The sequence below is a fragment of the Anabrus simplex genome, chromosome 6, assembly GCF_040414725.1.
Source record: "Anabrus simplex isolate iqAnaSimp1 chromosome 6, ASM4041472v1, whole genome shotgun sequence".
In the NCBI taxonomy this organism is placed as follows: Eukaryota; Metazoa; Arthropoda; class Insecta; order Orthoptera; family Tettigoniidae; genus Anabrus; species Anabrus simplex.
The window spans coordinates 256,914,975-256,928,677 of record NC_090270.1 but is presented as its reverse complement, the minus strand read 5'-3'; the positions used below and the strand labels follow the sequence as shown (position 1 = coordinate 256,928,677).

The window sequence follows — 13,703 nt, the reverse complement described above, 5'->3', positions numbered from 1 at the left end:
GGTTCTTTAGAGAGGACATATCCCATTATGTGCTCTTTTTCAAGTATCTGGCTTTCTATTTATGACTTTGTCACCTGTTTGTTCCTTCCCATTACTTTTAATACATTTATTGTATTGTGTTTATTGTGGAATTTAAGTATTTGCCTACAGTTCTTTTTTAATTAATATTTAATTCTGCATTTCACTTGATAAGTTGTTTCTTCTCCAGCCTCTAATGGCAAAGAGCAAACATTATTGCCAACCTTGGCTGTAGTTTCTGAAAATTGTTCAGTGATTAAAGTTTAGCGCTATGAGTTTGAGACAAAAAGATCTTGAGATCTTAGTTTCTACAACTTTTAAATACATCTGTGAAGAAGAAAGAAAAACACCAACCCACATGTCAGTGTCACTTGTGCACTTGTTTGTTCCTGTTTGATTGCACTAGACATTTCCATTTGTCCTTTGTTCTTGTCTTTTATTATTTACAGGGCGAGTTCCATAAGGGTTGCCGTCCTTCTTGCATCCCTTTTGTCGGTATACTGGAGTGCAGTCGTCGTCATACCACTCCTATACGCCTGTAGAAAACCCATTAACTATGATGAATGGATAACCAGATTCAAAAACCGTTAGAAAAACTATAAAACTTGCCCCATTACAGTGTGTTGAAAATTCCCTCAGCCTATAGACAAGCGTTATAGCATGTGATGATATTCCAGTTCACTCCCTGTAATTCTGTCTCATCAGTCTCAAAAATTTGGTGTGAATTGTATTTAAAAATCCATAGCGCATGAAAATATACTGTTCAACACATTCAGAAGCCATGAAACACACTAAACCAATCAATTACAGTTGTATAAGAAGTAATAGCACTGTACGGAAGCTTATCAATGACTAGCTGAGACCATGGCATGACCAGGAAAGCTATATGGGTCAGGCTGCTATTGCACCATCCACGGCACAGGGAATAACTGGCAACTCAATGGAGGCTTGCACTGTATATCTCTCAGGATCTTTAATGCAGTGGTTTCCCGTTGCCTTCTGCATCCTAATGCCGTTGACCAAACTGACTTTTTTCTCTCTCCTTTCTATCTTTGACTTTTGTATCCTACATTTTACATCTCAGGACTTAACTACTTTATACAGTTTTATTTGCATATTAATATTCTTCTCCATGATCCAGTTGTTACCCAAGACTGCCAGGTAGCTTGTATTAAGAAGTCAAGAAAGGGCTCCACATTTCTTGTTAAATGAATGTTGATTCTGGTCTTTCTATTTGGACAGATACATGCTCATTTGAGGTCTTGTTTCCTGTTTTTTTGTTTCAGGTCTATAGACAAACCATTCATAGAAGATGATGATTATGACAGAGTCATGAAAGAATGGGAGTGAGATGGCAAGGCTATGGAGAATCCAGCCGAAGACTGTTTAGTGCAATATCTTTGTTTAGTATATATAAGGAAGGAGGAACAGGTAAAGCTGCAGGAAACATTTACTTGTCAGTAAATGCAGAGTAAATAATCAGGAACTAGTATTTCCATGGATTCAAATTGATACTGTGATATTAAGAAACTCTTCATTGCGATAAACCTGAAATGTGTGAGAGAGAGAGAATATTTAACTTCTATATTCACCTAATGATGTAGAGCAGGAACTTACGGCTCATCAAAAGAAAAACTGGTTTTTGTGTACAAGGAACACGTTATACAAAGCACAATATAAAAGTTTATTAGTTTGAAAATATTCACACATTATGTACAAAAATGAACGAAATTTGACTTGCTGCTTGAAGTGCTGTACACGTTAAATAACAACATAAACTAGTTGACTGATGGTCTGAGAGATAATTTACATTTATACAGTGGGATTTTTATATGTACAATTATATCTATCTTGATGAGATAGGAATGTCCAAAGGAATGAATGTTTGTGATAGCTGATGACTATCTGTAGTTTGGAGAATTGGCGTAAAGTTCGTGGTAGCAGAATGCTAGGCAGAAGTTTGAGAACTTGAAGGGAATTTGTGGCAAAGTTCATGAGTAGCAGAATAACTTGAAGCGAAGATGTCCTGAGGTGAGACCTCCCGATCAGAATTAGTCCACCTGTTCAGTACACTTTTTGAAGAGGGTACCTCCGTGTGTGACATACGGTGTAGTCTAATCGCTGGACACTGCAGAGTGCCTGGAGTGGAGAAGACGTCGCCCAATTTATACCCGCTGGCTGACGTCACACGATTACGTCAGCGCGCTGCTGTCCACACCTCGTGGTAACCAGAAACGTCAATGTGGGTGCGGGTTGTGGAGCTTTCAGGCGGCGAAGGACACACACAACACAATTTTTCACACTTTACAAAGTATCATACAGATGATAAATACACTTTTTCCTGATACTGGTTCCTTCTCTCACTTATGTGTACAAGAAGTAGTTCTAGTTCCTTGGGATGTACTAGGCTGAATGGCATTATTCATTTTGTGGCTAAAAAACCCACTAGGACACATCAGAAAACTACAGCTGTTCTAAGTAAAAGTTCTGGTAACCAGACTAAATATACAGACAAAATCTATTAATGTACCCTGGCAGAAAGCGGACTAGAGCACTCCCTGTTCAATGGCAAACAGTTACTTGCAGTACAGACTTTAAATTAACTACTACCGGGCGAGTTGGCCGTGCGGTTAGGAGCGCGCAGCTGAGCTTGCATCTGGGAGATAGTGGGTTCGAACCCAACTGTTGGCAGCCCTGGAGATAGTTTTTCGTGGTTTCACATTTTCACACCAGGCAAATGCTGGGGCTGTACCTTACTTAAGGCCATGGCCGCTTCCTTCCCATTCCTATCCCATCGTCGCCATAAGACCTATCTGTGTCAGTGCGACGTAAAACAAATAAGAAAATAAAAAATTAACTACTGTGGGTGGAGTGGCATCTTATATAGGTAACTAGGAAATATTAATGTCCATATAATTGGTTTCTTATTGGAAATTCCCTACGTGAATCAGAATCTTTATCAACAAGGAAATAATGTCGAAGCCTTAAGAGTGTAATCAGTCTTGTGTCTTCATTGCCCAACTGATGGCCATGATTGTTAAGGCATCAAGTCTGTGGTGCAACACCATCAGAATGTTGACCAGTAGGGTAGGAGAGGTGTGGTATACAATTTCTAATCACAAGATAGCGTGCCAAACCTCTTCACGGTGTTCATATAGAGTGGGGGCATATGATGCTGTTGATGGGGAATCATCCATCGGAGGGAGAAGGTAAGCCGTGAGCAGACCTCTTGGTATTATTCTTCAAGAGTAGACTATGTGCTGGCACCTGATTTCACCCTTTCTCTACTTCATTATTATTATCATCACATACCCAAATGTGCAAGAGGCCCCTCCAAAAGCCATACCAATCAATCGGATTAATTCATTTCATATTGACCTCCATAATCAAATCTGAAAAAGTAGGGTGCACAAAATGCTCTAGGATGTTACAACTGATCAAAGTGATGAATCTATTCATCCAGTAATCTTTCTGAGGAGGGTACATTGTTAAATATTTTAAGATGGTTTGGACATGTTACTTTTATTATTGATGTGATCGACATACCATCTGTCTCCACTAGTGTGCAATAGGAAGACAATAGAGTTGTTTGATATTTTGTCATAAATTTGTAAAAAGAATTCCAGTATAACTTGATAAGTTCAAACTTGAAGGGTCCTGAAAAAAGCATTTTGAACTAAGCATGAATTTGAATTAAACAATTTATCACATATCGTACTTACCTGAATCTGAAATTCAAAACAATCTCTACTTTCTCACTGGTTCCTTGAGTTGCATTGACAGTAGAATTCATTTCACTTCATTTATAACTTCAACATTCTGAGCTAGAGTTATTGCTTTGTGCTCATCATGTTTTCTTTTAAACAAAGACTGCAATTCACAATTTAAGTGAACCAGGCTGGCCTCAATGCTATACTGAAAACTAAAAGCAGGTATCCTGATGCGGCATACTCGACTGTAAACAAAAGCAGTGAACATTCTCTTATTAATTTTGGGTCAGTAGCAAAGCCTAGCCATCATGCTTAAATCCATCTACAATTAATGGCAGATATTTTATCAAAATCTGAGTAGGGAAGCTTTACAACAGAATGGAAATAAATAAACTTAGATGGTTTGGACATGTTACGAGGATGGAAGAAGGAAGGATACCGAAGTGAACAATGGAGACCTAGGTAGAAGGAAGGAGGGCGAGAGGGAGACTCAAGACTCTTCTATTTTTTACCTAGTTGACATGTGGCAAGCAGTTGGAGAGTTTTTGCCATGCTGACCAATCTTTGGCCAGGCTGCGTAACCTCAGGTGACTTTCCAACAAGTGTCCTTATCCAATCCACCCATCTCATAGGTATTCGCCCTTGAGATCTCCCTCCTGGTACCTTCCCTTCTCCATGGCTTCCTTCCTCTTTGAAATATGGGCAAAGTATACTGTATACTTGGTGACAAAACATGACGGCCTCAGTTCCTGGAAGCGAGCTGGAAGGCAGCAGTCATCCACACCTTGCACCCTGCTGAGTTAACGAGTTCTTAGTGATCCTTGTCTGGTGAGGAGAAGTTGCCAAACCACTTTCTTCCTCACTCTCTCAAGTCTTTACCCCTTCTTCGTGTCAAGTGCAGTAGACGATTTGGCAACTCCGGCTACAGTAGATGTAGTAAATTCTACAAGCCGCTAATAGACACCGAGCTGCTGCTGGAGAGTAGTGGTGCAAGGCGAGATTGTCATGTTTTGTCCACAAGTATACCTCAATGAATGTTTGGTTGATTTTCTTCACGAGCCTGTTTTCAACTCCCATTTCCTCAAGACCTGAAGTACTAGTTCCGTGTTCCATCCAAGATATGCGTAGGACTCGGCAGTAGACCTACATTTCCAGTGTTTCCATCTTCTTCTCAGCTGTTTTAACTATGCATGTCTCAGTGGCATATGTGGCGATTAGAAACATCAGCATTTACCAGCTTCAGTTTTGTATTCTTGGAAATGGTCTTGTCCCTCTATATCTTGCTGTCACCATGCGGGCCGGAAAAGCCATCTCCTTATCCAAGCAGCCTCTGTTGTTTGAGTTCCCAGGTAGTTGAATATCCCTGCCACCTCAAACCCAGCTACCCTAGTACTTGTGTGTGCCAGGTTTTTGTTCGCCCTGTCCATGATCATGACTTCCATCTTGTCAGTCGACCCATGATTAACTCCTGCTCTCTAAGATGGTTGAAAATGATCAAGAAGAGTATAATTAGAAGAAACCTGGAACACAGTTAAAGAGGAACAATGGTGGTTGGATAGAGAAATAACTATGATGATTATTTTACCAAATGTCCCACCTTCCAAGTCTTCAGTAGCAAGTGGACATTACTTTTCTCTTCAACCCAGGTAGCGTTTCATCATCCTTAAGAATAATTTTTTGAAAATATGAGATTTCTCATGTGGTATCTTTCTTTGAATTAAACAGTACATTACTGTGTTTGAATTAAAAACATTTTTTTAAAATTGTGTTGTATAGGCCTATCAAGGGACTGCAAGAAAAGTTTGAATAATGCACAAATTCAAATTGTTTGTGAACTCTATTCTTCTAGTACTCATGGATAAATAAATACTGTAGATGAAACACACTTAAGATAGATAGTAATCAGGATAAGCAATAATTATAGTTTGGTGAGTAATGTAATCACAATATCACCACTCATATGATAGTCATTGGTCCGAAGATTAACGAGTATGATATTTTTTCACAAGCATGAATAAGTTGACTCACCACATTCTCAACAGAAATCAACTTTTGTACTTTTCTACCTAATGCAAAGCTATTATATTTAATGAGTACACCCTGCAGAAATATAATATGCAATGTATATGCAATTAGAAGTGTCATGGTTTGGTTTGTAAGAAAGTTTGTGAAATAACCCTTACTAAATATCAACTAGAAATTCGCTGTGAAGTATATTTATGAACATAACTTGATTCTACATTACAGCAGTAATTATTAATTCTGACTTAGCACACTTATCTGTAACAAAGGGATCCCGAGAGGTGATAATGGATTCCCTTTAATCTTCACATGCCATGTTTTACAGGTGTATTAAAACAAAAATGCATCAGAGCACACTCAAAATCCCACATCCTTTTGCACAAGCGTTTAATTTCTCATTATTCGTAACTCTTGTGAGCGTTAATAATGTGTTGGCTAACATTTCTTGGGGAACATTTGAAGAAACTCGAAAATCTTAATATGTTGTTTAATTTTTAACAGGGTGTTAACTAACAACTTGTTAGTACTCATTTAACAACTGTTGATGAAACTAGACCTATGTCATCCCTACTTAACTTCCAACTCCCTGTACTCTCATCACCACTTCCCAGTTCACCCAATTTCCCTGAATGTACCTCCCTGTAACCTTTCTAAACAAACCCTCTAACTTTTTTTGCTATTGGCTTTACGTCGCACCAACACAGATAGGTCTTAATGGTGACGATGGGATAGGAAAAGCCTAGGAGTTGGAAGGAAGCGGCCGTGGCTTTAATTAAGGTACAGCCCCAGCATTTGCCTGGTGTGAAAATGGGAAACTAAGGAAAACCACCTTAGGGGCTGCCGACAGTGGGATTCAAACCCACTATCTCCCGGATGCAAGGGTCACAGCCGCGCGCCCAACTCGCCCGGTCCTCTATGTACCCCTGCGGTTCAAATGAAGGCCGTATGTATGCAGGATCTAAAACTTGCTCCCAGTTTCTCACATACCCATGCCACAGTCTCATTTAAGCCCTCCAGGTAGTATCCTACCAAAAAAAATCTCTGCTCCCTTGAACTTTTCCTACGTTGTCATAACCAGTTTCCACACTGTGTTGGTACGAACATGAAAAACTACCTCCTTCTTATAAACCCTCCTCCTTTTCTCAGATCTGCCGTAATCTAATTCCTGGTTAATACTCTGTCCTGGTTCCCTCTCCTCCACATACTTTCCCCATGTGCCTAACAATCGAGTCTCCCGTTACATGCTTCAACCCCACCCACCTCATTAGATCCCTCTTCTCTTCTGGTCTTGCCTATCTTCCCTGCCAACTGCAAAACCTATTTCCTCCTAATTTCTCGCCCTCGCATGAGTGGTAAAAGATAACCTATTCTTGGGCTCATGTCTGGTTCAGAACGGGTCGGGCCTAGGAATCTCAGTTTGTGCACATCTCTTACATCACCTTCTTTTACAGTGTTCCAATAGCCTACAAAATGCATTCCATGTTGGTCATCATTACTTGATCTTCGTAAGAGAAATTCCTGATTGATTGTCGGCATTTCTTCATACAATGCTATGGTGAGGTTATATTTTCCTCATCACGGTCAGACAGAAGTGTCCTGTCCTCACGCAAGTTGCTCAGAATATTGTCAGTTCTCTCCCCAAAGATGTCAAAGTACAAAATTGACCATAATTACCTAAGGCAAGCCACAAGAAATTTCCTAGCCAACTTCAAGTTACTTGGTGTCGATCTAAATCAATTTCTGATAGACCATTATATTCACCCTAAAAATGACCATGCTTCCTATATATTTGAAGTAGCTGATGTACCCGTGCTTCGCTACAGGATTCTCAGAAAGATTGACTTTGTGGTTTTCCTAACTGAAATCAACATAGGTCATTACAAAAACGTGAGTATGAATGTAGCGATTAAAAGCAATGATATCATATAAAATACTCGATCAAATGGAAAGCCGCACGTTTTATTACTTTCAACGAACAGTGCTGCGGTTAGATTGAGGTGCCAATCTAATAGTCCAAAGTTCCAGAGCTGGGATGACCAGGCCGCAGATTGCCATGAACACTCATCTGTCATTATTCTGCTAAATATGCACATTGTTCATTCCAATCAGTGCCTCAAAAGAGGGGTTGAATAGCCCGAATGCTATGATGATCTAGTGTGTTACGTACCAGTAGTATCAGAAAATTTATAAACCAGGGGAATGGCATGCTAAAGAAGAAAGTTATCTAACTCCCCAGCTACTTCCCATCAATATTCAGGCAGGCTGTATTTTGTACGACTGGGCGAGTTGACCGTGTGGTTAGCGGTGCGCAGGTGTGAGCTTGCATCCGAGAGATAATGGATTCAAACCCCATTGTCGACAGCGCTGAAGATGGTATTCCGTTGTTTGCCACTTTCACACCAGTCAAATGCTGGGCCTGTACCTTAATTAAGGCCTAAGGCACTCCTAGCCCTTTCCTATCCCATCGTCGCCATAAAACCCATGTTGGTGCTACGGAAATCAAATAAAAAATACTCTGTACGCAGCAGTAATCCTATCTACCGGAGATGAGGGGCAACAGAAGCCACAAAGTACATCACGACAAACAATGGTCAATGTAATGTTATTGTTGATCAATGTTATGAGATTTCTATATTGTAGGCCTTCACATTTAGTTTTCTTTCAACTCTGTTATTTGTAAAATATTTTATACCGTAAACTGTAGTTTCTTATTCTCCGACTTTACATACCGATTTTCATTAAATACTGTTTACCCATTTTCTCGTTACTCGGCGCTGATATGGACTTAGTAACAAAAATCCAAATTCATGAATATCTTTGTGATCATAGCCAGTACGGTAACAATGTATAAGACATGAATAATAGGAAATTTAATACTATATAACCTTAGTTATGTAGCATTCATCGATTACACCTCTAATAAGAAATATTTGAGAATTAAATTTTAGGGCTTCCCCTAAACTACCATTTCACTCAGCGTGAATAAAATAATTTACAGCCTAGACTATAGCGACTTATTCCCTGACTTTGCATACCGATTTTCTTCAAGATAGGACTACTAATAACAACAATATTTGAGAATTAAATTTTAGGCCTTCCCCTAAACTACAATTTTTCGCAGCGTGAATACAATTATTGATAGCCGAAATTGTAGAAACTTATTCCCCAACTTTGCATACCCATTTTCTTTAAAATACGACCACTAATAATATAAATAGTTGAGAATTCAATTTTAGGCCTTCCCCTAAACTACCATTTCACTCAGCGTGAGTAAAATGATTTATAGCCTGAATTGTAGAGGCTCATCCCCCAACTTCACATACCGATTTTCATTAGACCACTAATAAAATAGTTGAGAATTCAATTTTAGGCCTTCCCCTAAACTACCATTTCACTCAGCGTGAGTAAAATGATTTATAGCCTAGATTGTAGAGACTCATCCCCCGACTTCACATACCGATTTTCATTAAATTCTCTTCAACCGTTTTCTCGTGAGGCGTGTACATACAGACAGACAGAAATTACGGAAATGTAAAAAGTGCATTTTCTTGTTACTATGGACATAACCGATACAGAAATACCATTATTTTCAAATTCTGAGCAATGTACAGACAAAACTCTTATTTTATATATATAGATGTTGAAGTCTCAGCATTTCTTCCAGCCACAGCAAAGCTCTATTGAAAAGATACTAAAACTTTTACATCATATTAGATGTATAGTGTATGTACTTGTAAGAATACTGCTTGCGTCTAACATGGCAGTGACATCCTGCACTAAAATTCTATGGCATTGAACCTCCATTCATCTAACAGGGTTTTTTATTAAATACAATTTACTGCTAATACTTTGTGTTCAATTCATTTAAACAGAGCTGCATAAGGTTTGGTCTGGCCAAAGAGAATAACCAATAAAACCTTAGATGGATGCAAAGACTGTTTTGTAATGTTAGGACTGTCTTCTGCCTCACAGAGGATCTTGTTAGTCTTGCAAGGACTCCACTTAGAAAGCATTGCATCTTAACCCCTTGAATGGGTTAGATGCCTAAAGGTGTCAACAACACTTCCTTGCATATTGGATTAGACACCTTCAGATAAGTTGTGTTAGCCACCAGTAGGCATATAGCTTATCTTTAATTGCTTCTGCTATCTATTAGAGAGTTTTAAAAACCATTTCCTGTATATTAAGTTGGAGTATTGTACATCTGTTCATAGGTTCTCTTACTAGCTTCAGGTGAATAACAATGGTTCGCGGCAATACGGCAGCCATGTGTTTTGTACAATTGGACTCTTCAGGTGTTCACTGACACATTGTGCATGATCGTGGTGTTTCGTTCATAATATTTACCATTTCTTATAAATATAAATATTTTTTTCTCTGCGAATACCATACATGTGTTTTATACAGGGTCATTGCAAAATAATATTTTAAAGCAAGTAGGATAAACATATTGAGGTGATTATGGTCTGAAACGGAAGAGGAAAGATGGGAGGATTTTTACATTTCTGTATGTGCCCCATTAGTAGCATGGCAGACATTGAATCGATAATCTGTTTCTTGCTTCGTATACTGGAGCATGTGAGAGAGAGTTGTGACGGCTGCAGTGATCCTTTCTCCGAGATGCACTAAGTCAGGCAAATTCTCACCGTAATGTTCTTAATGTATCCCCAGAAGTAGCAGTCCACTGGAGTGAGATCCGAGTTTCTAGGCAATCAGAGATTCCAACCATTCCGAAACTGAGCATTCAGTGCATTGCGTACATTATCCGCCACATCACAGTACTGATAAGTTATTATAAAGTTACGTTGAACAAGCACATTTGATTTGAATTCCACAAACTAAAGCACACATTGAGCTTTCTGCTGGGCAATCCACATCATACTGCCCTGGCCACACACCACACATGCAGATGCGCTTCAGTGCAAGGGTTATGTCACAAGGTCAAGGAGCTAATAGCAGCAGTTTTTAAAAACTCCCATCTTTCCTCTTCAGATCATAACCACCCCAATATGTTTATTCTACTTGAAGCAGCAATATTTTAAAATTATTATTCTTTTTTTCCATTATCCTGTATCATTGAGGGCTGAGAAACAACTAAGAGTACCACGAATGTGGGTTGGACTGAAGTGTTGTCTGATTCATTTCTGGATAGTTGCTCTTCTCTATCATATCTTTCTATTTTCACACTAGTTTGATATTTGTAGATATTTTAGATAACCATTCTTCTTTTGTACATTAAAACAATGATAATAGTAATATATTATTAAATTATTCATATTATAAGGAAATCATCACAGTGCCACTTCTGATTTAAATACTTCATTACCGGGCGAGTTGGCCGTGCGCGTAGAGGCGCACGGCTGTGAGCTTGCATCCGGGAGATAGTAGGTTCGAATCCCACTATCGGCAGCCCTGAAGATGGTTTTCCGTGGTTTCCCATTTTCACACCAGGCAAATGCTGGGGCTGTACCTTAATTAAGGCCACGGCCGCTTCCTTCCAACTCCTAGGCCTTTCCTATCCCATCGTCGCCATAAGACCTATCTGTGTCGGTGCGACGTAAAGCCCCTAGCAAAAAAAAAAAAAAAAAAAAAAAAAAAAAAATACTTCATTTATTTTAAATTACCTAATTTAAACTGCATCGTTTGTCAGTTGGTTACATCTGCTGCAAGCTCTATGCAGGACAGCTCCTTAAAGATTTTAGTGCTTCATTAGCAGAAACCAAACAGAATTATTTAAACTTTGCATTTTATTTTTCTATGCATTGTTTTACACTTATTTGTAATTGGCTGATGATGACCATGGATACTGGTCGAAACTGGTACCAATTTTGATTAAATAGGAATGTTAACTTACATTTCTTATTTTAATAGAATTGAAAGATGGAACCATTCTATACCTTCTTTTAACTTCATATTGAACTCACTTCAATATGGAACAATATAAAATTCTCATCTCTTAATAGCACAAATCCTAGTCGTGCTGAATAATCACCCACTGGGTGGTTAACACTAGGAAACCATTCGCCCAGTTAAGGGGTTAATCCCTCATCTGGACACCTAATCTCTTGTCATAATATGGACAGTACACCACCAGGCCAATGTTTATTCATAAAAATGAACAATTCACTTTTCAGATCAGAAGAACATTCAATCAAATGTTTCATTATAATGTCTCCTGTAAAATTTTGCCACATTAGGAAATGTATCATTGCTGCCAGGACAAAACCTCCTATGTGAAATATTTTAGCTTAGAACTTTGGCTGGTAAGGTTCTGTCATCTAAGGTGCAATATTGTGTGCATTTTGTCAAGGCATTCTCGCTCTTCATAATGTATGTGCTGAGGGTTAGTATACCTCCAAAAATATTATCACATGGGAGGTTTTGTCCTGGCAACGACAATATACTGTGTTAAAAGAACTGAACTCTGAGATTGCTATGACTTTATTCTAGCTCATAACTATTTATAATTTCCATGGGAAAAGAACAGAATATTTAATAATGGAATGTTATGTACGTGAGGCGAGGTTCCAAAATACAGATTGCATATCATTCAGAAATAATTGCTACGTGAAACACATCAACTACTTGTAATGTTTCCTGCTGCTAGGTTTAGCTTACCTGTACATTCCTTCTCATACACACATTCTTTGTAACCAATGTACATACTTCATTTATCATTTGTGAATATATGAAATACAGATTTGATTTATAATCCTGTTTGTCTCTGAACCGATTCCCACTTCTCTATTTATTGGACCATCAGCCATACATCAATGTATTTTCTCGGGGAAAATCATTGTGTGTTTACTGAAGTGTATTCCTTCAACAAAGGAAGGAGGAAGGGTTTGGTGTCAGTGTACTCTACCTAGACATTTAACAAATGTACCTTCTCCTCTTTCCCAGTTTTTACCACTGATTTGTACCTCAGAGATTATCCAACTGTCAAGGCTGTTCACCGTTGGACAAGTTAGTGAATTGTTGGCTGTTGAAAGTTCTCTGCTTTATTGTAGTAATAAAGTAGTAATGCTGAAATTTGGTTGTGTGAGTGATACAATTAGTGCTATAAAAAAATATTGGTGTTCAGTGTTTGTTGTAATAATTGAGATTGATATTATTTAAATTTGACATTGAGTAGTTCAGTAGATTGTGTGTTCTAGGTTATCAGGTTAGGTTTAATTTGTTTCATATCTGGGTTGTGGAAAAGAGGAAATAATGTTACTTTTATTTTTATTGTTTCAATATCTATAGTTTTGTTGGTAGAGGTAGATTACCATCTGATTACACAAAATGAGTTTTGCATGTGGGCAAGACAAAGTTCTGCAGCGTGAGTGAGAGGGGAGGAACGTTCACTCACCTAGTTGCTAAAGAAGTGTTAACATTGGCTCCTCGTAACTGTTAAGATCTTAAGTCAGCAGCATAACAGTATAAATCCACTACCTCCTTCAAGCTCCAGGCTTCGTGCAAGTTTGTGCCATCCGGTAGTAATCTCCCTCTAGGATACGTATAGATTAGTGATGGGCAGTCTGGGACGGGATATCGAGATTTCTCAAGACTAGCGCAGGCACTGTTTCTCAAGAGAAATTTAGAGAGATCTTGAGAGCGTTGTCTCTGATTTGTGTGGCGAGCAGCGTGTCGTAGGCCTGTAGGTAGGTGGAGTTGAATGTTGTTCGTGCCAAGTATGTGAATAGCCAAATGCAGGCCTTCTCCACTCCGTAAATACATGTCAACAAGTGACTAACAACTTATAAATCTCATTTTTTGGCCCTGTATTGGCACCAACTCAGCTAAGGTTAGGTTGAATGGAGAATCCCACCTTCCAATACTTGTTTGTTTGTTATTGCTAGTGGATGTATTTATGTAACATAATCCAGCTTAAAATCTAATTACAATATTAAAAAATACATGTTTCATTCCTAATGTGGACATCTTCACCTAAAAAAGATACAAAAATTG

General features: G+C 38.6%; 1 protein-coding gene across 3 annotated transcripts in view; it reads left to right on the top strand.

The window, feature by feature from the left end:
* dor (vacuolar protein sorting-associated protein 18 dor) overlaps positions 1-4,574 on the top strand; it is a 291,400-nt gene extending 286,826 nt beyond the window's left edge. For all 3 annotated transcript variants that reach the window (XM_067149280.2, XM_067149279.2, XM_067149281.2), the window contains one exon: positions 1,305-4,574. In XM_067149280.2, the coding sequence (XP_067005381.2) occupies positions 1,305-1,368 (64 nt within the window). In that variant the 3' untranslated portion in view covers positions 1,369-4,574. The remainder of the gene's footprint in view (positions 1-1,304) is intronic.
* Positions 4,575-13,703: the final 9,129 nt, after the last annotated feature.